Source organism: Ahaetulla prasina, chromosome 2 (assembly GCF_028640845.1).
Source record: "Ahaetulla prasina isolate Xishuangbanna chromosome 2, ASM2864084v1, whole genome shotgun sequence".
Lineage (NCBI taxonomy): Eukaryota > Metazoa > Chordata > Lepidosauria > Squamata > Colubridae > Ahaetulla > Ahaetulla prasina.
Genome location: NC_080540.1, coordinates 178,414,347 through 178,441,447, shown reverse-complemented (window position 1 = coordinate 178,441,447; position 27,101 = coordinate 178,414,347). Strand labels below are relative to the sequence as shown.

The 27,101-nt window shown below is 42.6% G+C and overlaps 1 protein-coding gene across 7 annotated transcripts in view; it reads left to right on the top strand.

Moving 5' to 3' along the window:
* The window catches only part of S1PR2 (sphingosine-1-phosphate receptor 2), a 67,054-nt gene extending 40,864 nt beyond the window's left edge, over positions 1-26,190 (top strand). For all 7 annotated transcript variants that reach the window (XM_058173397.1, XM_058173398.1, XM_058173396.1 and 4 more), the window contains 2 exons: positions 14,119-14,235; positions 19,185-26,190. In XM_058173397.1, coding sequence (XP_058029380.1) covers positions 19,300-20,349 — 1,050 coding nt within the window. In that variant the 5' untranslated portion in view covers positions 14,119-14,235; positions 19,185-19,299 and the 3' untranslated portion in view covers positions 20,350-26,190. The remainder of the gene's footprint in view (positions 1-14,118; positions 14,236-19,184) is intronic.
* The last annotated feature ends 911 nt before the right edge of the window (positions 26,191-27,101 follow it).

The following is a 27,101-nucleotide window of genomic DNA, read 5'->3' as shown; positions in this document are numbered from 1 at the left end:
GTGAATTCATTGTCTTATCCGTTGATCACCTGCCTCTGGTAAATTGGTCCTTCAGTTTCCAGTTTCTTGCACAGTATGTCCCAATACTTACTTGCATTTATTGCTGAATTCTGCGGAGGGAGGGAAAAAGGGAAAGAGTTGCAGTACTCGTTTGGGAGGAAAGGTGAATTTCCTGATCTGGCCAATAAAAACTATAGCCAGCTGACTTCATCTGAATTGCTAATTTTTTTTCCTACATTGAGTCCAATGATACATTTTGATTAATTGCTAAATGTGCGTCCATCACAGAGCCACCACGTATGTCTTAATACATCGCTTTATGTATCCTAAAATTAAAAATCTCGTGTCTTCTATACATGGTGCACGTTATGCCATCACTTATTTATTAAACAAGCCCTAGAGTCCTGCTGAACTATAAACCATGATTAATAAACTACAGAACCTGGTTTCCACATAGCATACTAATTCAAAACAAAATCACATTACTGCTTAACACATTTTGTTTATTCTCTGTGTCTGTTTTTGTGCATATGCATTAGTATGCCTGTACATAGATTTAAGAAGTCACTGAAGTTTAAAAAGACATTTTAAGTCCAAGTAGTTCATTTACAGCTTTATTATTCTCTGGCACAGTAAACTGGGGCACTTGAAATTTGATTACTTTAAGGCAGTAATGGAAAACCTGTAGCTTTCCAGATGTAACATAAATACATTTCACAAACAGTGTGGTATAGTGATTAAGAGGTTGGACTAGGACAGGGATCTCCAAACGTGGCAACGTTAAGCCTAGAGGACTTCAACTCCCAGAATTCTCTGGCTGGGGAATTCTGGGAGTTGAAGTCCTCCAGGCTTAAAGTTGCCAAGTTTGGAGACGCCTGTGCTAGGAACAGGGAGACTTGGCTGAAGTCTGCCGTCAGATATGGGAGCTCCCTGGGTGACTGGGTAATTTACTCCTTGTAGTCCTACCTTCCTCAAAGAATTGGGGAGGGGGGGGAATAAGAAGAAAAGGTGGGATACAAATAAAATAAATATACTACAATCCCCAGCATCCCTCATTTTTGCTCAAGTTCTATAAATCTGGCATATGTTTTCAAATTGAAGAATGATTCTGACAAATACTTTGGAAGTAATTGCGATATCATTTATGAGTAATATTTCTGAATTAGATTTTATTTTATAAGAAATTAAAATTAAATAATTTATCATGGTGAAGTATTTAGCATAATAACACATTGTTTCCTATGATGTATAATCATATTAAAACTTTAAAAATGGGAGAAATTTATTAGCAATTTTTCTCACAGTTGGCAATATTGGCTAAGGGTAATAGGAGAGTATTTAAAATATTTGAACTTGAGAAACTGCCAAACATGGTAAAAAAAAGAAAAGAGAAAATACTTTTCAATATACTTTGCTTTCATTATATTTTGGATCAGAGTTTCTGGTTTAAGTAATTTAATCATTCTTGAGTCAGGATTCTGAAGTTTAGAGATGTTTTGCACAGGGGAAAATATATATTTTTGGTATTCAAAGTAATCTATGATGTGGATGTATTTACTATTATGTTCTTTACTTTTAAAAAGTGTTCTAATTAATTATTTGGTCATGGTTTTCCATATATCCACCAATCATAGTCCACTCTAAAATTGTATCATATAAAATGCTCAAAAAACCAGCTATAATTCAGTCTTTTCATTTTGCCAGAGGAATATTAGCATACCGTATATACTCGAGTATAAGCCGATCCGAATATAAGCCGAGGCACCTAATTTTACCACAAAAACTGGGAAAAACTATTGACTCGAGTATAAGCCGAGGGTGGGAAATGAGGCAGCTACTGGTCAATGTAAAAAATAAAGATAGAGCCAAGTAAAATAACATGAATATTTATTTGAACGAAAAACAATAAAAGTGCAAAAGGGGGAAGGAGGATTCCCAGCTTTAGAAAATTTAGAACTACGCCGCCTTTGGTATGACCTGAGCATAGCTCATAAAATTATCTGCTACAATGTACTTCCTATCAATGACTACTTCAGCTTCAACCACAACAATACACGAGAACACAATAGATTCAAACTTAAAAGTGAACCTCTCAATCTAGATTGCAGAAAATGTGACTTCAGTAACAGAGTTGTTAATGCCTGGAATGTGCTACCTGACTCTGTGGTCTCTTCCCAAAATCCCCAAAGCCTTAACCAAAGACTATCTAGTATTGACCTCACCCCATTCCTAAGAGGTCTGTAACGGGCGTGCATAAGAGCACCAGCGTGCCTACCGTCCCTGTCCTAATGTTCCCTTTAGTTGTATTCCTTTTATGTATTCAATTCATGCTTATATTTATATAATTATTTAATATGTATTTGACAAAATAAAATGAATGAATGAATGAATAGAATAGAATAGAATAGAATTTTTATTGGCTAAGTGTGATTGGACACACAAGGAATGAATGAATGAATGAATGAGTGAGTGAGTTACTTCAACAACATTGTCTCACAGAAATTGACAATACAACTGCAAGCATGAAAATGAGTCCTCCTTTAGCTTCCAAGGGACCAGGGTGCCTCTGAAGGTCAGTGCTCTAAGCACTAAGAACCCAGCACAAATCTAAGCCTGTATGCACACCAATAGTGAAAATACCCTGCACAGTGTCTCTTGGCAGAGAAGGTTAATTTTCATAGACGTTGGGGTGGCTTTTTTTTTTTTGGCAGGGCAATAAGGATCTCTAATATCATTAAACCCAAGTGTGAGGAAAAAGACAGCAGCTAAAATGTTAAGGCCAGTTGTGTGACCTTCTCCAATACAGTTGGCCTGGCTGTTTGCCAAAACTTAAAACACCCTCCCATCCCCCCCTCCCTGCTAAAGCTTCTTTCTTAAAACAATTGTGGTCTTTGCCTTTCATTGTGCCAATCGACTTTAGAAGTCTGTGTGTGTGTGTGTGTGTGTGTGTGTGAGAGAGAGAGAGAGAGAGAGAGGGAGGGAGGGAGGGAGTGCAAAAGGGGGAAGGAGGATTCCCAGCTCTAAACAAAGGGAAATCCCGGAATGCCAGCGCGAAAGGCGGTGCTCACGTTCCTCCTCCCTTGCTCAAAAGCCCCAACATGATATTGGAATTGGATGCCATTATATACCTGCTGAGGGGATAATTTGAATAACTTGAAAGATATAAAAGCTCTAAACATATTTGTTTAAAAATCTAAAATCTATACTTAAAATAAATGAATATAAAGTAATAAAGTTCTTTAAAGTTGTAATTCACTTTGCTGCTGAAAAAGAAAAGAAGCTTAACACCTTAAATGGTATTTATTAACTGAAATATCATCAAATCAAATATATAATGAGGTATATTATAATGACCTTTGTTTTCAGAAAGAAGCATGATGGAAGTTTTTCAATAAAGGGAAAATATAGAAAAACTTAGTGTCATGCTCATATATCATCTTTACAGATGTTGTTAACACTATACTATGGCAGCATATGATGGTACAATGTTTCAATCAATTTCAGGATGAAAAACTCATCAATGAGGAGGAGGAGTATAATTTATTAACCTTGTATGATATCAGTTTCTCAAGGACTCTAGAAGGACCCGAGGAAGAAATCTCTGCCCCCTCCCCACTTTCCCTTTCCAACCCAGCCTTCCAAGGGGACCTTTGAGGGAGAAATCTCTGCCCCCTCCCCACTTTCCCTTTCCAAGGCAGCCTTCCAAGAGGACCTCTCGAAAAGAGCGAAAGCTTTCTCCTGGCCGTTTTACCACCACCACCCCCTCCACGCCGGCCATGGCACGAGCTCAGATTGCCGGCTGGGGATGATGGGCGCTGCAGTGCGATCTCGGGAGAGACTAGGGGAAGAAAGAATGACTGTTTCCCACACCCTAGGATTGGGGAAAACATTGACCCCCTTAGTTGCGGGAGAAGGGTTGCGCTCAAAGCGGTCGCCCATCCATCAATCCATCCTTCCTTCCTTACTTCCATCCATCCATCCATCCTTTTTTTTCCCAGCGAGCGTGCGTGTGTGTGACATGCAAGCAAGACGCCTCACGGGCGTGTGTGTGTGTGTTTGTGGTGGGGTCTCGTCCCAGCCACCCACCCACTCGCTCCCTTTCCCTCTTGGGCGTGGGCTGTTCCCGTTCGCCCTGGCCTCCGTCCTCCGATCTCCTGCGCTGGGAGGCGGCGGCGAGCCAGCCGAACGGCTTCGGGCACCGCGGACTTTGGCAAGGAGGAAGGTGGGAGGAAGCGGAGCTGCCGGCTGTGGGGGTTGAGGCGTGCAAGAGGTGGCGTGGAAAGGCCTTTTTGTGTGTGTGCGTGTGTGTGCGCGCCTGTGTGCCTAGGGAGGAAGCGGAGCTGCCGGCTGTGTGGGGGTTGAGGCGTGCAAGAGGCGCGCCTCCTCCTCTTCCTCCACGCCGCTCCTCTTGCACGCCTCAACCCCACCATCCCCACCCTCTCCAGCGTGAGGTCACCTCCTCCCTCTTCCAGGCGGCGGCGGCGGCTCGGCGGGCGCCACAGCCGGCAGCTCCGCTTCCCTCCCCACTGGTCCCAGTCCAGCCGAACGGTGAAAGCGACATGCCGGCGCGCTCCGCTTTCACCGTTCGGCTGGATTGGGACCGGCAACAGGTCGCGCGGCGGGCGGGGAGCCGCCAGCCTTCTCGGCTGAGGAGGAGGTTTCCCAACGGTGAAAGCGTCGGCCGAGAAGGCTGGCGGCTCCCGCCCGCCGCTGACTGTGCCGGTCCCAGCGAACGGTGAAAGCGGAGCGGCGCCGCATGTCGCCACCGCTCGCTGACTGGGACCAGTGGGAGGAAGCGGAGCTGCCGGCTGTGGCGCCCGCCGAGCCGCCGCCGCCGCCGCCTGGAAGAGGAGGAGGTGACCACGCTGGAGAGGGTGGGGATGGTGGGGTTGAGGCGTGCAAGAGGAGCGAGCGGAGGAAGAGGAGGAGGCGCTCAACCCCCACACAGCCGGCAGCTCCGCTTCCTCCCTAGGGCACACACACACGCACACACACAAAAGGCCTTTCCACGCCACTCCTCTTGCACGCCTCAACCCCCACAGCCGGCAGCTCCGCTTCCCTCCCTAGGGCACACAGGCGCACACACACGCACACACACACAAAAGGCCTTTCCACGCCACTCCTCTTGCACGCCTCAACCCCACCATCCCCACCCTCTGAAGGTCACCTCCTCCCTCTTCCAGGCGGCGGCGAGCTCAGCGAGCGCCAGCAGCAGCTCCGCTTCCCTCCCACTGGTCCCAGTCCAGCGAGCGGTGGCGACATGCCGAGCGCCGCCCGCCACCGCTCGCTGAGGGAGGTCCGCGCGGGCGGGCGGGGAGCCGCCAGCCTTCTCGGCTGAGGAGGGAGGTTTCCAACGGTGAAAGCGTCGGCCGAGAAGGCTGGCGGCTCCCGCCCGCCGCTGACTGTGCCGGTCCCAGCGAACGGTGAAAGCGGAGCGGCGCATGTCGCCACCGCTCGCTGGACTGGGACCAGTGGGAGGAGCTGCCGGCTGTGGCGCCCGCCGAGCCGCCGCCGCCGCCTGGAAGAGGAGGAGGACCACGCCTGGAGAGGGTGATGGTGGGGTTGAGGCGTGCAAGAGGAGCGAGCGGAGGAAGAGGAGGAGGCGGACAGCCGGCAGCTCCGCTTCCCTCCCTAGGGCACAGGCTGAGGACGCGACGCGAGCCTCCGAGGAAGAGGAGCACACACACACACAAAAGGCCTTTCCACGCTCCTCTTGCACGCCTCAACCCCCACACAGCCGGCAGCTCCGCTTCCCTCCCTAGGGCACACAGGCGCACACACGCACACACACACAAAAGGCCTTTCCACGCCACTCTCTTGCACGCCTCAACCCCCACAGCCGGCAGCTCCGCTTCCTCCCACCTTCCTCCTTGCCAAAGTCCGCGGTGCCCGAAGCCGTTCGCTGGCTCGCCGCCGCCTCCCAGCGCAGGAGATCGGAGGACGGAGGCCAGGCGAACGGGAACACTGCACCACCAGGGCTTCCCCGCGCCAATGCACAGCCCGCCAAGTTTGCGCCGTCCGCCCACCAGACACGGGAATGGGGGCCGGCCTGGGGGCGACAAATCCCGCGAGACCTCGGCGGGCCCGCTCCCCGTCCCTCCCATGGGAGTCCGGTCGGTACCCCCTCCCGTGCGGGGGTCCCGAAGATGACTCAGTATAAGTTTAGGACGCAGCACAAAAAACGTGCTGAAAAACTCGGCTTATACTCGAGTATATACGGTACTTCAATGCTCTTCCTGCTGCAATTTTTGATGGCCGTTACAAAAAAGTCCTCTGTGAGCTAAGACTCTGTCTCTGTGGTCAGTCAACTCATGTCCTGCTATACTAAGGTGACCAAATTTTTTACAATGAGAAGGAGGACACAAATAAATTGAAGAAAAAAAATTGCAAATAAAAGAAACATTTTATTCATTGCAACAATAATACAGAATACACTATAATATGATAAATGCATAATAAAAACATTTATAAGAATAACATTTTATATTGTAACTATGCTTACATGCCTATTAATTATTTAAATGAGTACTTTTCCATTGAATGAATATTTTTTGTCACTGTATCATCTTCTAACAATATATTGGAAATATCTGAACAAGAAATATCCTTCATATTGACTTTTACGGCAACTGCTGCAGCTAGAGTATCAACATTCTATCTCGATTTCTCACTTTTCCAAAAATCATTAGCAATTGAATAAATAAAATTAATTATTAAAACTGAAACAATAGCATAAGTAAATAAACTTGTAAATAAAATTATACATATTTGGAAATATTAAATAGATAATGAATTAATAAAACATGAATTATTGTGCTCACCTGTGTATGATTGAATATTCATTGAGAAAGAAGTGAGTTTAATGTGTGCGTGTGTGCTGTGTCGTGTTTCGGTAAGAAGTAAACAAATTCACTTGCGTGCGGCGCACTCTCTCAAAACAATTTTCCTGTGCAGAGCACATGCGTCTCATAATCACGTCTCACCGCACTGTACCGAGCCTTGATGAATCGTCATGTCAAATACAAATACGTCACATCACACGCAATGGATCAGATCAATCGAATACGGAGATTTACAGATTAGTCTTCAAATATCGAAAAGGAGGACATGTAGGAGGACACTTTGAGAGAGAACAGAACTTACAAAAGAAGGACTGCCTTCCCTAAAGGAGGACGATTGGTCACCTTAGCTGTACCATCTATAAAGACTCAGTGACCCGCCTTATAACTCCTTATGTGGTAAAACACCACGGAAATTCTGATTTTGTTTTTTCTTTTTGTGTATATAGTTGTTGACAGATGACTTTGATTCAGTTTCTTTGAACATAGCTAACATTTGTTATACTGCCTATAAAATTAGGCAGACTTTGATTATCCAGTGAAGAACCCAATACCCATTGTAATGTTTTATCTTGTTTTTTACTTTATTTTTACTATGTTTTTGTTAGTTTATATTCTTTAATAATTTGAAGCTTCAGCCAAATATCTTTTTTAATTATTAAGATTTGGGGAGAAGCCATTCTTACATTCACAATTTTTTCTTGATAATTGTGGGCCAGAAAACTTGCTACATTTGATGGAACCTGACTACAAGATCAAGTTCCATGATAGTAACCTTTATATCTATAGAAATTTCTAAATATAGTTGTTTTTTTGATGAATCGAATTGTTATAGCACTATAGTTGATGAGGGATCCTTGGTGCTCTCTAAGTTTGGTTGTTTTCTTGCAGATGTTTCATTACCCATACTAGGGTACTGTGCATTGATGATGTTACCAAATTTGGATAATGAAACATCTGCAAGAAAACAACCAAGCTCAGCGTGCACCTGGGGCCCCTAGCTTTAACGCTGAGCTACAAATATTCTCCTCTATATGTAACACTGTTCATGTAATGCCCATCAAATTCAGTGGGACTTAGGCACAAGATTGGGATTAATGCAAGATAACTTCTTCCAAAGGATAAAGCTGATTGGAGTATGGTAGGGAGCAATACATCTGGCATTTTCTAGAAAAACAATTTTTAATGGCATGTTAGCCAAATTAAAGCTGGCTTTTCCCAAACATCAACAACATACATTTAAATAACACTATTTAGAACAGATATGTCAAACATGCAGCCCGTGGGTTGTATCCAGCCTGCAATAGGCTGCAGAGATGGCCCACAGGGACCGGACCCTGCCACCCAGGGACTGGCTATGCCCACCCAGTCAGCCATGATGGCCGGGCCATGCCCACCCCAACTCCCCAAGGGCAAATACTCTTGATGTGGCATGTGACGGGATCCTGATTTAAAGCCTATAAAAAAGGGTTACCAAAAAGTAGGTGTCCTTGCCATCATGACTGAAAATACATTGTTAATTCACAAACTCAAACAATATACACAGATACTAATTTCCACTTGACTCTGGGATAGTATATAGACTTATTCCCTAACAGTTTTGCTGAGTTCAGCATGTCTTTGGTTGCAATCACCTGTTTATTTCTGCTCAGATTGTGATGATATAAAAGAACCTGGGCAATTTCCTGTGCACTTGAGCTCTTGAAAAGAGCTTTACTGACTGTTTCCAGCTGAGAACTGAGGACTTCCTGCCTTGTTTTACAACATCAAAGGCTTGGCTCGGCCTCCTATTGAATATCCAGGCTCTTTAGACCTCTGTTCACATCTGGCCTGGCTTTTGTGATCATTCCTATTGCCACTTTTGAACAATGATAAAAGGACACCCTAGGCCAGGGGTGTCGAACTTGATTTCATCAGGGTTGTGTTTGATCTCAGCGGGGCCAGGGGGGACGTGGCCAGGGTGGCCGTGGCCAGCTTGACATCACTCATCAAGGCTCCATTTTTGGCCACGACAGCCTCCTGCAGCCCTCTGCCAACGAAAACGGAGCTCAGGGAGGCCATACAGCGCCCTCCCGGGCTCCATTTTCATTGGCAGAAGGCTGCAAGAGGCTGTCTTGGCCAAAAATGGAGCCCGGGCGGCAGTGGTGAAATCCAATTTTTTTTACTACCAATTCTGTGGGCGTGGCTTGGTGGGCATGATGTGGCTTGGTGGGCGTGGCAGGGAAAGGATACTGCAAAATCCCCATTCTCTCCACTCCTGGGGGAAGGATATTGCAAAATCTCCATTCCCACCCCACTCTGGGACCAGCCAGAGGTGGTATTTGCCAGTTCTACTACTCAAAATTTCTGCTGCTGGTTCTCCAGAACCTGCTGGATTTCACCCCTGCCGGGCGGGCTGCATACAAACTCCCCAAGCTCCATTTTCATTGGCTGAGGGCTGCAGGAGGCTGTCGTGACCAAAAACAGAGCCCAGGCGGGTCACATGTGGCCCTCCCAAGCTCCATTTTCATTGTTAGAGGCACCGCAGGCCAGTCCTTCATGGTATCCAGGGTGGGCCTGCGGGCTAGATCTAAGCACCCTACAGGCTGGATCTGGCCCCCAGGCTTTGTGTTTGACACCTTCCTCTAGGTTGTTTCAAAGCTTTGTTCTGGATTTGAGCTCAGAGGACTGGATAAGGGTGCCTCTTGAAATCATCTAGAAACTTTCCCTTCCCTTGAAGTGGAGGGAAGAAGGAGAAATGTTCATGCCTTTTGTGGCTCATTTGCTCTTCTATTATGATGATGATTTCATGTCCCTGTTGTTCAGTGTGAAAAGAATAAATGAAACACTTTTTAAATAGCAGCCTGAACATTCCAGGATTTCAAATTGAACGATCAGACAGGATTCCAGAAACATCTGGTAAAAGAAAGGAGGAGGCTTATGCCTATATATTAATTCAACCTGGTGTCAAGATTTTAACATAATTTACAAATTCTGTGACAACAATTTAGAGACTCTAATTATCAACTGCAAACCTTACTATTAGCCTCGTGAATTTTCCTCATTTCTTCTAATTGCTGTTTATGTCCCACCACAAGCCTGTGTAAACGAGGCATTACGAACTCTAGCTGACCAAATCATGGAGGCTGAAGCCAAACACCCTGATTCACTGGCCATTGTTTTGGGAGATCTAAACAAGGCAAACTTAAGGAAAGAACTACCAAAATACTTTCAGCATGTCAATTGTCCCACCAGAGGCAAGAATACTCTAGACCACTGCTACACAACACTAAAAGATGCCTATCGGTCTTTACCACGTGCAGCTGTAGGACACTCTGATCATTGCATGATTCACCTTGTACCTGCTTACAGGCAAAGACTTAAAGCCATAAAACCAATAATTAAATCAGTGAAAACCTGGACGGAGGAATCAGAATTAAAGCTACAGGCATGTTTTGACTGCACTGATTGGAATATTTTAAAGATACCTCTGCAGACCTGGATGAACTCACAGATACTGTAACATCATATGTCAGCTTCTGTGAAGACCTATGTGTACCTACAAGGAACTTGCGAATACACAGTAATAACAAACCTTGGTTTACACCTAAACTTAAGCAGCTACGACATTCCAAAGAGGAAGCCTACAGAAAAGGTGATAAAATGCTGTACAATCAGGCCAGAAATGCACTAACAAGGAGATAAGAGCAGCAAAAGAAGCTACTCTGAAAAGCAAAAGAATCAATTTTCAGCAAATGAACCAGCAAACATGTGGAAAACTCTTAAAAATATCACCGGCTATGGCAAACCTCCTTCCCAGGCTGAAGGTAATCAACAACTGGCAGATGACCTGAATGAGTTTTACTGCAGGTTTGAAAGGAAACTACAGCCACCTATCTCCACAACCCTCATCTCAGACACACCAACAACAAGCCTCCTACAACTAACCGCATTTCATTGGGTTCACAACCCCTAGTGATCACAGAAAAGGAAGTGCAGGACCTATTTCACAGACAAAAGCCAGGAAAAGCTCCAGGCCCAGACAAGATAACTCCTTCTTGCTTAAAAGTCTGTGCTGACGAATTGGCCGCGATCTTCGCCCATATTTTCAGTAAATGGCTAGAGATGTGCTATGTTCCTTCTTGCTTCAAACGCTCTACCATCATCCCAGTGCCGAAGAAGCCCACCATCAAGGAACTGAATGACTACAGACCAGTTGCTCTAACATCTGTAGTCATGAAAACCTTTGAAAGGCTAGTGCTTTCCTACCTGAAAACCATCACGAATCCGCTTTTAGACCCCTTGCAATTTGCATACCGAGCAAATAGATCAACAGATGATGCTGTTAATATGGCTCTGCACTACATCCTACAACATCTTGAGTCTCCAAAGACCTATGCAAGGGTCCTTTTTGTAGACTTTAGTTCAGCATTCAATACCATCATTCCAGACATTCTTCTAACTAAGCTAAACCAGCTACAGGTACGGAACAGACTTGTAAGTGGATCACAAGCTTCCTAACAAACAGGAAGCAGCAGGTGAAGCTAAGCAAGATCACATCAAATACCTGTACAATTAGCACAGGGGCCCCCAAGGCTGTGTGCTCTCCCACTTCTCTTCTCTCTGTATACCAATGACTGCATCTCCAATGATCCATTTGTTAAGCTGAGAAGAGATAGCAAAACATTTCATATTCAGTACAAATGGAAATGAAAATGTGGGCGTTAAACACTTACGAGATGCTTCCTCTGTAATTTCTGTTCTGTGCTCTTTTTTTAGCAGACTCGCATCAGACTTTGTAATTTTATGCATTATCAGCCATTTGCTGTCCCAGACTATCAACCACTACTGATTTACATTTTTGAGAACTAGACTGAAAAATGCAGGGACTTCTGTAACTTGGGTGATTATCTACATGAATGGTTGAATTAGTTATGCAAATTCGTTATGATTATTTGGCACCATTACCTTGCCACATGAATTATAAATCTTTTTTTCTTTGCTGGGTTAAAACCTAATATTGTATTAGATAAAATGTGCAAATATTCTTGCCTCACAGACAGATTATCACAGTAGTGTAGTGAAGTAATTCAGGAAACTTTTCGTATTATTTTTTTAGACAAATGGAACTTGCACAGAGCTTCAACTTCCACATGTGTTTTCGTGCAATGTACAGATTTTGAGGTGAAAAGGGAAGGTTACGTATGGTGCCCATATGTAGCATTGCTTCTCAGTCCCCAAACACACAAAAATAACTTGAAGAGGAACCCACAGTTCTCTTCACATATGCTAAGTCAACCACAGGAACAAAAACCCAGCAGAAATCCCACAACTTGTCTTCAGTACTTCAACTATAACAAAGGTCTTCTCACTGCTATGCCATGCAAAAGATAAATAAAGCAATTTGCTTGTTTAGGCACACACACAAAGGTCCATGTTTTTACTTGATGTTGCTGTGCGTTTGTCTGACTATATGCAAAAAAATAAATCTGGGAAGCAATGGCATCTTTCAGAAACCATGACAGTGTCAAAATAATGAGATATGCCATCATGCCATTACTTAATTGGCATTATTACATAATGATGTCATGGCACCTGATGCAAATATGTAAGTTGCACTATTTGTATTATGATGTAATGAGCATGTTTCACCCTTCCCTGACATGCAAAATGGTATAAGATAAAGTAGAAGTTTCTGCAAATGGGAAACTGAGCTTTACATAAGCTCTGTAGTGTTGCAGTGATTTAAAGAAAGGCTACTTTTACTGCCTTTTCAAATACGTGAGCCAGAAATACATCATGTTCATATTTTAAGACAGACATGTGAAGTCAGAAATCTGGAGATGCTTTCAAAGTGGATTTTTCTGCAGAAATGATGTAATATTTTGAACTATCTTGCATAATATTTCAGGCTTTCTCTTTTTCTACAACCGTATCCAACTGATTTTGGCTAGTTTTCTACCAATGGATAAAAGGAAAGAATATTGGAAGACACTAATTCTGCTCATTAGACTTTATCTATTCAGAAGTCTTGTTTTCCATTTGCCTTTAGATGTCACCAGTATATTTTCAAATATGTTTCTGTGCAAATTGCAGTCAAATGGGCTAGAAATTGACTTAAAATGACAGAAAGCTAAGATCTTTCAAATCAAAACAGCAGCAATTTTGTAGAAATCAGAAAGGTGCATGTTGTAGGTAAAATTTTTGTGAACCAGAGAGACATATTGCTTGGAATACTAAGGCAGCAAAGATCTTCAGTTGTGGGTGATCTTCAGGAAGGATCAAGTACAAATTCAACCTTAGGTTTTCCTGATCCTCTGAAAAAGCGGTTTCCAAACTTTTCCAGGCCTTGGAACCTGTTGATTAAAAAGAAATTCCCTAATCAAGAGACAAAGCTCTAGTGATAGAAGACTGACCATCACAGTGAATTTTCTTTCTCCATTAAGTTCTCATGAAAAGTTAAAGAACTCCTTGTGAAAAACCTTGCTTTAAACCAGGGGTCCCCAACCTTGGCAACTTTAAGCCTGGTGGACTTCATCTCCCAGAATTCCCCAGCCAGCTTTGCTGGCTGGGGTATTCTGAGAGTTGAAGTCCTCCAGGCTTAAAGTTGCCAAGGTTGGGGACCCCTGATTTAAACCGTGCTACAGTTCTCTCTGCATTATATAGAAATGGAGAAAAGCCATTTTCAAGGGGATGTGATGGCTCAGTGGCTAAGATGCTGAGCTTGTCGATCGAAAGGTCGGCAGTTCAGCGATTCGAATCCCTAGTGCCATGTAATGGGGTGAGCTCCCATTACTTGTCCCAGCTTCTGTCAACCTAGCAGTTCGAAAGCACGTAAAAATGCAAGTAGAAAAATAGGGACCACCTTTGGTGGGAAAGTAACAGTGTTCCATGTGCCTTTGGCGTTTAATCATGCCGGCCACATGACCACGAAGACGTCTTTGGACAGTGCTGGCTCTCGGCTTTGAAATGGAGATGAGCACCACCCCCTAGAGTCGGGAACAACTAGCACGTATGTGCCAGGGGAACCTTTACCTTTTTAAGGATGCAAACCTGGAGTTTTGCACTAATGCCCATCAGCAGCTCAGTCATGGGATCTCATATTTGATATCAATGGCAATAATCCTAAATAGTCAGAATTTGCAGCTTTATTTGGTGCTTATTGTTTCAGTTTGTTATACAGCATGCCTTTTTTACAGTGAGGTGGCTTAATAGCAAAGTATAAATTTAATGAAGCTGGAAGTAAGCGACATAGAATGACCCATCTGCTAATTCTTCTGCTTTCTGTACATTTCCTCAGAAAAACGTAATGCTGACTGTTGCTGAAAGGCTGGGAATCCGAACTAGAGATGAATCCGGGGCTTTCTGAATCAGGCCAGCAAGCTGCTCCCCACACCTTAACTAAGGATCTCCCCAGGTAACTAACTAACTAACTTCCTTCCTTCCTTCCTTCCTTCCTTCCTTCCTTCCTTCCTTCCTTCCTTCCTTCCTTCCTTCCCTTCAGAAATGTTGAGTGAGGTTCTCTGTCTGGAGCCATTTGAAGAACTCACCCACCCAATTTCTCTGCCCACATATTTGGTGAAGAATTTCTAAGGGACAACTTGGCTCCTGTTGTTCTTGTTGTTATGCAGCGAATTGCCTGTTTCTATGAGTCAGATATGTTCAGCAACTTGGTGAGATGAAGAAACAGAGATCCAGAATGGTAAACGCTTCTACATCTGAAAGGAAATGAATTACCAGCTGTGATTAATGTTTCCTATAATAGCTGTGTCAATATTTGGTGCACGTGCTCAAATTCTCATTGCTTCTTGCATACATCATCTTGCTTAGGAGATGGAACTGCCTGAAAGTACTTGTTTGTATACCAGTTTGTCCCATAGTCAGTGCTGCTCATCCCAGCAGGCGTCCTCCTTTCCAGAGACCTTGGGAGGGGCTGATGTCTAGTTGCTTTTTAAGTAATTAATAATTTTGAGTGGAAAGTAAGCAGAGTAGTTTTTTAAGTTGGAGGGAAGCAATTTCACTTTGTATTCCATACACACACACACACACACCGTGGGAGTGAGAAGCTGCTCCCAATCCGCCTGGGGTTCAGGCCTCTAACTTTTGGAGACTTATGTTTCAGGGGAAGGTGAGGCTTCCAACCTACTACTTAAGTGAAAGTTGAAAGACAATGTATTTTAATGAGGGGAAAAAAGGGCAACGCTATTACTTGAATATCTGCCTTGTTTCTTTGACAATCATGTTATGTCCTTAAGTAAGCAAAGGCACACCTTAATTGTTATATAGATGTTTGATTAAATGTGGGAATCTCATTATCGTTCTACTGGATATTCTCTAAAAGCAGACTGAAAAGATCAAAGCCATGAGTTGTGAAAACTGGAACTTAAAAGTGAGTGATATTTGTGGTGCTTCTTTAGCTAGGCCTGTGTTCAAGAGACCTAAGTATTTGAACCTTAGTTCTGCTAAATCTTTCCTGAAGCCTTGGGCCTGATTTATTGAGCCAATGCAATAAATTGTCAGCCAAGCACAGTAGTCATAAACTGTACAGGCTTTGAGATTCCACACACTTTTGACTAACCAGAGTATCAAGACTCTAGGCCTGATATTAGTCATGTCTGATCTAATTTTTGGTTCCTAATCCATTTCCTTTTTTAAAAAAAAGACTTTATTGGATCTGCATTATTAGAAAAACAGGAGAAAATGATGCCATAGATCCAAGTTTTAAATGGCTTTTCAAGCTAGCAGCCAACTTTCCTTGGAACACCAATTATGTTATTCTTATTTGAACATATGCGATCAGGTGTTTGAGATATTTTTTCCTCCTCCATTGCTATAGTTTGATAAAAATAACTCAGTGCAGAGTTTATACTTTGCAGTTGAAGATTCCAGATTTGTTTCTTGGGAATACAGAGTTCTGAAAAACAAAGGCTGTGGAAAGCCTTCTATCTGGATCTCTGGGGAGCTGCTTCAGTAAGAGTCAATAATAGTGAGTTGGTTGTTCCAGTGTTTTGACTCAGCATGAATTGTATTATCTAGATCAGGGGTTTCCAACCTTGGTCCCTTTAAGACTTGTGGACTTCAACTCCCAGAGTTCCTCAGCCAGTTTTGCTGGGAGTTGAAGTCCACAAGTCTTAAAGGGACCAAGGTTGGAGACCCCTGATCTAGAGCTTGATCATTCGTGCCCTTCACCCTCATAGATTTTTCAAAAGATGCCAATGAATCTTTAATTATTGCTATGTTTGGAGTAAACAAACACGGGAATGGTCATTGGACAATTTGTGATGAGAAAGTCAGATAGCTATAGAGTCAGTTCTTGCTGGTAATATGCCCCAGTGGCTAGACAAGTCACTAACTGGGTGTATGTTTCAAAGCAGCTCCTTAGAGAAGAGGCTCTTTTGGCTTGAAATGTATTCTTAAAGCTGCCATGGCCTGAAAAACAGATCCCTCTCCCATCTCTCTTATGCATGGAAGGACTTGCTTTCTGAACAAGAATAAGGAATCATAATTGACGTACAAATAATCCCACATGTACCACCAGCTTGCTGCCATAGCAGGACACCTCTTCTCCTTCTGCCCTCTAACCAGCAGATGCAAACCTTCCCAAAGAGACTGATGTTTTGAACAGGAAGTTTATACTGCCAGTCACACCACAGCCGTGTCCTTAGTTAACCCACATTTCTCTCATAATTGGCCTAATGTGGAAATAATAACACTGACCTACCTTGCAACACCACTGCAAGGATGATTCTAGAGATAATAGGCATGAAGCGTTTAGATAGTTACTGATCAACAGTTCTAATTCCCCTGACTTTCTCACAGCAGATGGCAGCATGTAGCCAACCTTGATTGATCTCAGAAAGGCTGCACAATATCAGAACCTGATTAGTTCTTGAATAGGAGACTATCGAGGCTGTAGGCTACTTTGGGAAGTTAAAAAAAGAAAGAATCCCCAGAAGGCAGTAGTAGCAAATCTCTTTATTTTGTTATCACTGGAAGTTGAACTTGATTCATGGAAGCCTTTAGCTTACTTTGACATTTTTCCATATCTCTCAAACTTTGTTCTGTATTTCTCAAATATCAAGTTCTCTGAGCCTTTTAAACAAATATGTGCAAAGCCCCTTCGACCTGATTTCTCCAGTGCTGGTGGAAGAAGATCTGGTATTTCTGGGGAGAGATTTGCATCTAGCCAAGTTCAGGGATTCCCATGGTGATTGGACCATTTGTGTGCAGTGCTTAATGAAGTACCTGTGCTGGTATAGTAATGCCTAGCCAGTATCTGGAATTATAAGCACAATGAACTTAACTATATGACCCAGCCAAAAAAACACTCAGACCATTATGAAGTGGATGGGACACAAAGGGGTACCTGAAATACAATCTTGGCAGTTTCTGCAAGGGAGCCCTAGATAAGGCAAGAGTGACAGTAGAGTTATGGAGTGGCAGTGAATAAGGATCAACAGAGTGGTAGTTTATTAGTTTCCTTTCTCTTTTGGCCAAGACAAATGTTTTTAAAGAGCAGTGAGCAATGCTAGCATTTGCATTTTCTATGGCAGCCTTCCCCAGATTTATTGGGCCTACCACTGTGAGAATACCCATCCAACATGGGTGTCTGGCGCGAAGGTTGATCCAAGAGCTGATGTATTTAAATGTATATACTGTGATGCCTGTACAGAGGGATGTTTCTGTACTGTGGTTCTTTAAAAAGATGCTTGCTGTTAGAGTGCAAAAGCTCCCAATTATATGTACACATTTCATCCTTAAGTCTCTTGTAGGATTGATGGGACTTCCCCCCCCCCAGGAAAAAAAACTATTCAGTACGCTTTCAGGGGCACCGGGAACATATCAGTTCTCAATCCTAGGAACAGAAGTGGTATGCTTGCCTGTTGATCTATCAGTTGGAATCGCTCAGAATTTGCCATTTTGAGAGAGAGAGCCTGTTACAAGGCATCAACTAAAGAGATGACAGAGCAGGTGGTCAGATTCTGAACATACCTGCTGCCTTGAAATTTAAGGTAAACCAAGAAGTTTTGCCTTCCAGTTATTAATGACCGCAGAATTAGAATAGGGCCCATAGAAAGAAATGATTTTTTTGTGCAGGCCTGAGATCCAGACTCTTGTAAAAATCGATAAAACAAGAAACATACCAACACCATGATCTTGATATTAAAACACTAATCCGTTAAAAGGCCTCTGTGAAAACTCCAGGGGTGGGTTTCTACCAGTTCGTCCCAATTTGGGCGAACCGGTAGTCACGGCGGCAGGAGGCTCCGCCCACCCACCCGGATGTCATCACGGACGCTCTGCGCATGCGCAGAAGTGCTGTGAGCGAACGAAGCAAGCACACACGAGCGCGCAGTCACAGTTCCAAACCGGTAGCAAAGGTAAGTGGAACCCACTACTATCTAACTCCCTCTAAAACTTAATAAGACATTTTCTTCAGCTCCAATAACAAGTTCAATGACAACATGCACCCTTCCTGAAAAAAATAAAATGAGCTGTTGATGATCAGTATATCTGCTAGGGCCTGCAATAGGCACTCTCAGAGGGGGAGGGGGACCTATGGGGAAGGAGATAGCCCCTGTAGTAGCTAGGACCTAATCTATATACATCTTCCTGGACTTTTTGGACATTGCATGAAACAAAATGCTGCTATCCCTAAGTTTCCAACTATTGCCATTTAGTTCTCTACAAAAAAAAATATGGCATACAAAACTGCATGTACTAGGAAGAAATGTACATGAAAACAGGTAATAAAATGTGCTGTTGAACATTTCTACAGAAGAAAATGTTTTTTCCCCAGACTGCAAATTAGGAAAATTGAATATGCAAAGTTACTTATGTAAAATATATACTTTCATTTAGCTTTTTTTTTAAAGTTACAAACTGATGCAGAAACAGGATAAACTGAATTTCAGGTAAGACAAATGTAAAAGTGTATTGAAATTGTCAGGTTCACGCCTCCCTAAGCTTGTCAGCACAAATCAGCAAAGAACTTAATTATGATTAATTTGGTCAAACCATACAGCCATTTCCTGTAAAGCAAGCAATGTCATGTAAATGAGGCCATTCTTTTGGAGATGTCCATGTCAAGTATGTAGGAAGCAAAGCTCAAGTTTTTCAGTTGAGGAACTGGCTAGCACCTACCTCAAACATCTCCATTAATCCAAAATATTGCTTTAAAAACAGAAGATGAAATCTGAGCATTGGGGGGGGGATTATTTTACAGGGAGATCTCTTCAAATGATGGCCAAGTTGATGAAGTGAGATGAGCATACTTAATGCCTCTATTCCCTCACCTGTTCTACACTGGTTTTTTACCTGCTGTTTTAAGCAATAACATGATTTGTATGTCTTTTTTGTCTCCAGATTTCACCCAGTTGATCCTCGGTTTTTCTGTTCCAAATAAACTCATTTCTGGTGGACTCTTATCCAAATGTCCTCTGAGAGAGACCTCCCCAGGGAGGCACCTCGGTAACCAGCCATGGGAAACGTCTACAAGTACTACTTCAACAAGGACAAAATCTTCCAGCACTACAACTATACTAAGGATAAGCTGGAGAAAGATGAGTCTCCACTGACTCTCATTGCCACTCTCACCATTGTGCTCTGTTGCTTCATTATCCTGGAGAACCTGCTGGTGCTCATATCCGTCTGGAGGAACAAGAAATTCCACTCTGCCATGTTCATCTTCATTGGCAACTTGGCTTTTTCGGACCTCATGGCTGGCTCAGCTTTCATAGCTAACATCGTGCTCTCGGGCCCAGCCACCTTTCGCCTCACTCCAATACAGTGGTTTGTGCGAGAAGGCACTGCTTTTACCACCCTGGCCGCTTCGGTCTTCAGCTTGTTAGCCATTGCAATTGAACGGCACGTGGCTATCACCAAGATGAAGGTCTACACTAGTGACAAAAACTGCAGGATGCTGATGCTGATTGGGGCCTGCTGGGTCATCTCAGCCACCATTGGGGGGCTACCCATCCTTGGCTGGAACTGCATGTCTGATCTCGAGAAGTGCTCCACTGTTCTGCCCCTTTACTCTAAAAGCTACATTGTGTTTGTGGTTACCATTTTCACTGTCATCCTCTTCTCCATTGTGGTCCTCTATGTCCGGATCTACCGCATTGTCCGCTCCAGCCATGCTGAGATAGCCAGCTCCCAGACAATGGCCTTGCTCAGGACAGTTACCTGTGTCCTGGGGGCCTTCATCATCTGCTGGCTGCCTGCCTTCATCATCCTCCTAATAGACGCTTCATGTGCTACGAAGTCTTGTCCTATCCTTTACCAGTCAAAGTATTTCTTTGCCTTTGCTACCCTCAATTCAGCCATTAACCCCCTCATTTATACCCTCCGCAGCAAAGACATGAGGAAGGAGTTTCTAAGGGTGCTTTGTTGCTGGGGGATGATGGGCCAGGGAAAGCCGGCAGAGCGTTGCATGATCCCTCTCCGCAGTTCCAGTTCCTTGGAGCGGTGCACTCCAAAACAGGATCTTCCCACTTTATCTTTCATGAAGGAACATTCCACGTTTGTGTGAAAAAGACACCAAGAAAGGAACTGTGGAGCAGCCAGGCAATGGCAAAGAATGGTGGGTGGGATTGGACCCAAGAAAGCGGTACAAACCTGATGAATATATTGTCTTGGTAGTCAAATCAACCTGCCTTGGACTTACATGGAGGTATCCATTTGTTCACTAAGACCTGCACAGTATTAAGATTTTATGTTAGGAGGTGTGTGTGAGACAGAGTGATTGGCTGCTGAATGGTTGAGTGACATGAAGTGGAGAGGCCAGGTAGCTGCTGAGCTACCCAGGCTCTGATTTGGTACGATTCTCCTCTTTTCTAAAAGTTGCCCTTGCCTGTGTATAGACCCACAATTTTTTTTAACCTGCATCTCCGAGCCATTCATTCTCTCTTTGCACAAAACATCCACCCACTCTTCCCTGGAAAGCAATTGGTTGCTCGGATCAGTTAGGCCATTTGCAAGTTTAGTTGATTTAAACCAATTTCAATTTGAGGCACACAAGATTGCAAGGGCTCATAATCCCAACCCCTTGAACCCTGGTTTACCTATCTAGAGGTAGTCCTTGACTTATAACCGTTCATTTGGTTGACTTGACTTGCAACCATTCAAAGTTACAACAGCACTGAAAAAAAGTGATTTACAACCTTTTTTCACACGACCATTACAGCATCCCCAGAGTCTTGGGGTGGATGCTTGGCAACTGACTCATATTTATGATTGTTCTGGTGTACCAAGGTCATGTGATCACTTTCCGATAAGCAAAGTCAATGGGGAAGCCAGATTCACTTAACAACCATGTTACTAACTTAACAACCACAGGTATTCATTTAATATCTGTGGTAAAAAAGGTCATAAAACAGAGCAAAATTCACTTAACTGTCTTGCTTAGCAACAGAAATTTTGGACTCAATTGCAGTCGTAAGTCAAGGACTACTTATAGCGACTGAAGTTAAAGACAATCATATCTTTAGAAGCACGAAGATTATACTTCTGCTGCTGAAAATATGAAATATCTGGCTTTTTATTTTCTGAGGGGAATGCAAAGGCTGGTTCCAAAGATGTATGTAAGTATTTTTGGGTACATATCTGCTAATGTCTATGACATCACAGATGCCAAACTATATGTTCTCTTCATCCTTGCCAAGACACTTTTATCAATGTTTTCAAAAGTCATCTTCTTCCTCTGCTGTAGCCTGAAAGCCAAACAAGATTTGAAATTTGCTTTTTTTTAATGACAAAGGTTATACATATTGATTAAATAAATGCACAAAAATGCATAATGAGCTTTTGTGGATAGTGAACAGAAATAATTGCAAAATTATCATAATTCCTGCTAAATTTGTTCTTTCAGTTTTTCATATTTTTTCACTGAACAGAATGCATTTACAATTCTCCGGGACAGGATTCACATCTGGCTTTAAAAATGTTTTCAAAAGCAATAACAAAGCATTTCTCCACCTTTCAGTAGCCACCCCTTCCCCTTCCTATCCTGAAGTAGGTTTCCGATTTCCTTCCTTAGCCTTGTCTTTTTGAAGCTACACTGAGATATAATCATACGAGCAATTAAGGGGATATTTTTCTGAAAACATCACATGCACAAGCAATCTGGATCTGTAGGCTTGTATTCACCCACACTGCTCCCTTACTATAAGCTCTACAAGTATGAATAGAGTTAATGCATATTAAGAAAGAGTGGACTTTAAAAAAAACAATGTTTTAAATGAGAGAGGGAAAGTTTCTGTTTTAATTTTATTCTTTCACTTAAGAAGTTGCTGAAATAAGACTGGCATTCCCTAGAACTCTTGGTGGGGGGGAAAAACCCCTCATAAATGTATAATCGCTGTCATTTTATGTTTTCAGCATGGATGTCATTATCAGTGATGATGTCATTATTATTAGTCATTAATCCTTTTGATCTTTCTTCAGGAGTCAAAGAAAAACGTTTTAATATGGACAGATTTTAATCCATCTTGCAGATAGGCTGTTTAGGTACTATTGACATGCCCTGGTTTGGCCAGAGATTCTACAGGCAAATGCCAACTTCTTAATTTATTAAGATGCAGATTGGAGGAAGTTTTCCTGCAGAAGCATGATTGAAATGAATGGAATTTATGCTATTCAAACAGGAGCACTTATCTACTCTAAGCCTTTTTTAAAAAAATAAAAATGTAAGGAAGACCTTACTATAATGCAATAAAATTCAGGAACGTTAAATATTTATAACCAAACGAAAAACAAACAAAAAATCAACCAGCAATTTTGAGACTACCATTTTCATAGGTTTTGACTTTGTCTTGCAGCTCTATAGGACGACTAGAGGAAAACTTTCTTGAAGCAGATTTCCCATTCTCTCTCTAGGGACCTGTTCACTTTCCAGGATCAATACCCTTGTACCACATACAGGTAGTCCTTGACTTAACAACAGTTCATTTAGTGACCGTTCAAAGTTAAAACAGTACTGAAAAAAGTGACTTGTGACAGTTTTCACACTTAAAACCATTGCAGTATCCCTATGGTCATGTGATGAAAATTCAGATACTTGGCAACTGACTCATATTTATCACAGTTGCAGTATCCAGCAGTCATTTGCAACCTTCTGACAAGCAAAATCTATGGGGAATCCAGATTCATTTAACAACCATATTACTGACTTAAGAACTGTAGTGATTTGCTTACCAACTATGGCAAGAACGGTCACAAAATGGGGCAAAACTCAGTTAACAAAAGTCTCACTTAACAACAGAAGTTTCGGGCTCAGTTGAGGTGGTAAATCGAGGACTTCCTGTACTGTTTAAGAGGCATTGACAGGACAGGGGTTCCTAAAATCTCCCAAAGCTTCTTAAACTGTGCAATTGCATGTATGCCTACACAAAAATAAGCCCCATTACACGATAAATTTAGTTTAACATACTCCCAGTTTGGCATAAGGCTGCCTCAATGAACTGAGTAAACCAAAGCTCATATTAGGATGGTACCTCAGGGAACAAAAGCACATGCTTAAAGAACATCTCATCCAAAGTCCTTGTCAGCTCCTAATGTGCTTTTGGAGAATGGAGCTCAAAGAGGCCTCAGTTTAACATTCTGGACATCCCTTCTCAGATTATGCAGTAGTGGACTAAATTGAAGATCGGCAATTAGCACCTTTCGAAACAAATATGGCTGTGTAATCAGGATCAAGTCCCCAGGTTCCAGCCCACCAGCTGGAGGTAATTTGAGATGGTGGCAACAGGACTTACTGGCAATTCATGTTGAAATTGTATGACCAACACATGATTTGTCCAGTGGTGGGATTCAAATAATTTAACAACCGGTTCTCTGCCCTAATGATTTCTTCCAACAACAGTTCACTAAACTGCTCAGAAAGTTAACAACCGGTTCTCCCGAAGTGGTGTGAACTGGCTGAATCCCACCACTGGATTTGTCCCTTTTGAAAGAAATGGTGATGTGGAAGACTGATCTAGAGCTGCATTCGGCAGCAATTTCTAGTCATTCCCCCCCGCCCCCCGCCTCCGTTCCCTCATCCTGCCCCCCCCCTGCAAGGACACTAATTCTGAGAGAAGATTTTGCATCAGAATAATCATCAGCCCTAAGCATTTGTGTGAAGAAGTTAGGTTTGTGCACAAATGCAGCCCTATCTTAAGTATCCCTGTCCCAACCTGAAATTCTAGTCTGCCACAGAGGCTTTCTAACTTCTGTCCCAATGTCAACAACAACAACAATCGAGCTGTAATGTGAGAACAAAGGAGTGCTGGGAGGCTTGCAGGGAGTGGATTTCTGAGATTGGGGCATCTCTAAGAGAGAAGCGATGAAAAGCAGGAAAGGTGGCAATGCCTTCAAGGAGAAAGCCAGAAGTGGGTGTTTCCTGCTTGCATAGCTGGTTCCAGCCTGGAACCGTGATTCACCCAGCATGATGTGTAGGAACATGCCATAGGAGGGTGAGAGGAGGATGTTTTTATGAATCAGAATGAGATGCAGGCGTGGGAATCATTTCCCTCCTCAGGCACAGGCAGTGCAGTCCAAAGTTCTAGAGGTAATTTAAAGAACCTGCCTTTCTTTGCTCCAGAATACATGTTCTGGAGGAGCGAGTTCCTGCATGCAGCTCATTTAGCAACCATGATTGGGACCAGCAGTTGGTCACTAAGTGAAGCCATTGCTAAGTGAAACTGCAAATGTGCTCATGATCTTACTGCAGTTTTCCTTTGCTTTACAGACCTGCAAAGGTCGTAAATGGAAGAATTAATCCTAATCACCATTGTAACTACAAATGATTGCTAAACAAAGAGATGTTACAAACAACTGGTATAGCAAAGGCAAGGAAAAATGTGCAGGGGTAGAATAACAAGAAGCTATGAGTTACCTGCCTGTCAATATACCTTTAGCAGTTAAGCAAATTATATGAGGAATTATTTAAATAAAGTAGGATAATAAATCCATCATTCATTCTCTCTCTCTCTCTCCCTCCCTCAACCACCTAAGTAGATCGTTGGCCTGCCTGCTCTAAAGTAAGTCCCATTAAGTTCAACAGGACTCCAATGTTTGTCAAATCTTGCAATCTTAAACTATGAAACCATGTATGTTTATGCTGCTTGTCATAGTCATGAAGTATCACCATGTTTTTGCTGTATATGTATGTGCGTGTGTAATTGTTAATATGGGCGTGCCAGTTGATGTGAATATGTGACATATTCCTGATGCCTGCATTGACATCAATATACAGTGATGTAAATGCCACCCATATCTACACTTAGGCTGGTGTCTAAGCGTATTTGTCTTTAGGTGAAGGGGCATGGCGTAATGCCCATCTTTGGCAAGAAGGAGCTCTGCTGTCACATTTCTGTACTCATGAAGGGATGCTATGCACCAAATGTCTGGCTCTCTCTTCCCTTGGCTAGAGTTTGTACTTGCCATCTCGCTTTCACTCCTTCTGTGTGTTCAAATCTAGGGTGAGACCTTTGGCTGTTTTCCATCAGAGACTGATCAGTTCCTCCTTTATTGGGAGGCTGACCCCTCCCAAGCAACCGACTCCATTCACTTCTTATCAGTAACAATCACGTTCCCATTGATTGCAGGTGATCTTGAAAGAGAAAATACAAGCAAAATTGCTTATTGATATTAATATTATCAAAAGTTTAAGGTGACAGAGAACGAGTATTGCTCAGGCTGTGACGATTTAATTCACTGTTGTTTCTGCTGATAGATTTTTCAAGGTCTTGTAGGGCTTCCAAAATCTATAAAAACTTGTTTTAGTAGAGCAAAATGGATGTGTATGTATTTGTGTGTTTGTATACATCCTCATAAGTAATATTGGTTAACTTAAATTATCCATCCTTTGCTATTATCTCCATCCCCAAGCCTTGATTAGTTGAGTTGCTATACATACATTGCAATTTGAACAATTTGTGTTTTGTGTATGTTTTGAACCAATATACCGAGATTTCCTTATCATTTGAATTTTGTACATTTCTGAATTACTGTTTTAAAAATGCACTTTTTCAAATTTTGTGGTGCCACAAGTTTGTACATATTCGTTTATGCATATATTCATGAAAATGATGTACACAAATTTATCATATTAAGAAATTTTGTTTGCAGAAGCTATGTAACATTAGGCAAAATCATCGACCAAACGCAACCAAAATTGGATAAATGTTTACCATGCTACATTCAGATTTTGATGGAAACTTGGGGGGGTGGGAAACCCTCAAGTTTGACAAATCAGACTTGACCAATCTGCAAAAACCAAGAATCAGAGAAGCTGACAAAATTATAAAAATCTAGTCTGAGAGAAAATGAAATATTTCCCTATCCATTATAATCTATGCCCAAATTGAAATATACCTATACATTCATTCTATGCTAAATATCTCTATGGCTCATTGTTTTTCTATTCCATCCACATAATGAACGGTAGCAGTTCCTTCATATGCTGGTTTATTGACAATCACCCTAATACTGAATAGTGGTTAAATCTGGACCTCAAGTTCTAAGTCCACTCTTAGGGATGGGAACCATTGGATGACCTTGGACCAATTACTCTCCCTCAGCCCAGCCTACTTCACTGGGTTTTGTTGGAAAAATCAAGAGGAAGGAGCACACTTACGTTGTTTTGAATTGTACAATATAAAGTGGGATATAAATTAAATACAGAGAGGCTGGAAGCTAGCACGCTTGAACTTGCAGGTGTCACTTTGTAGATACGCCTTTAACAGGAATAGCATGCCCCACTCTTGAGTTCAACAAACCTGCAGTCAGAAGGGCTCTTTACAGTACAGAGATGACAGTGTAGCAAAATGTAGGGATGGGGAGGGCAAGGAAAGATCTTGTGGTATGCCAACTAACCTAATCATAATAAATTTCTAAGCTTCGGTGCAATCACCCATGATTTTAAACAGTTAAAAAAGACTATTTACAATGTATAGTATACATTCTGTCTATAATAGAGGCTGAAGAGTTGGAAATCCCTGGGTTGGTGGAGCAAAATTTACCCTAGCAAATGTAGTGAGGAGTATCCATCATTCATATCACCATGTTTCAGTGTCTCTTTGGCACATGCACTAAATCAGGGGTCTCCAACCTTGGTCCCTTTAAGACTTGTGGACTTCAACTCCCAGAGTCCCTCTGTGAGTTGAAGTCCACAAGTCTTAAAGGGACCAAGGTTGGAGATCCCTGCACTAAATGGCATAGACTTTATCCCTGCAGAATCTTGTCTGAGGAAACACTAACTTTTTTTTAATATATACACACACACACACACAAGCTGTCCCT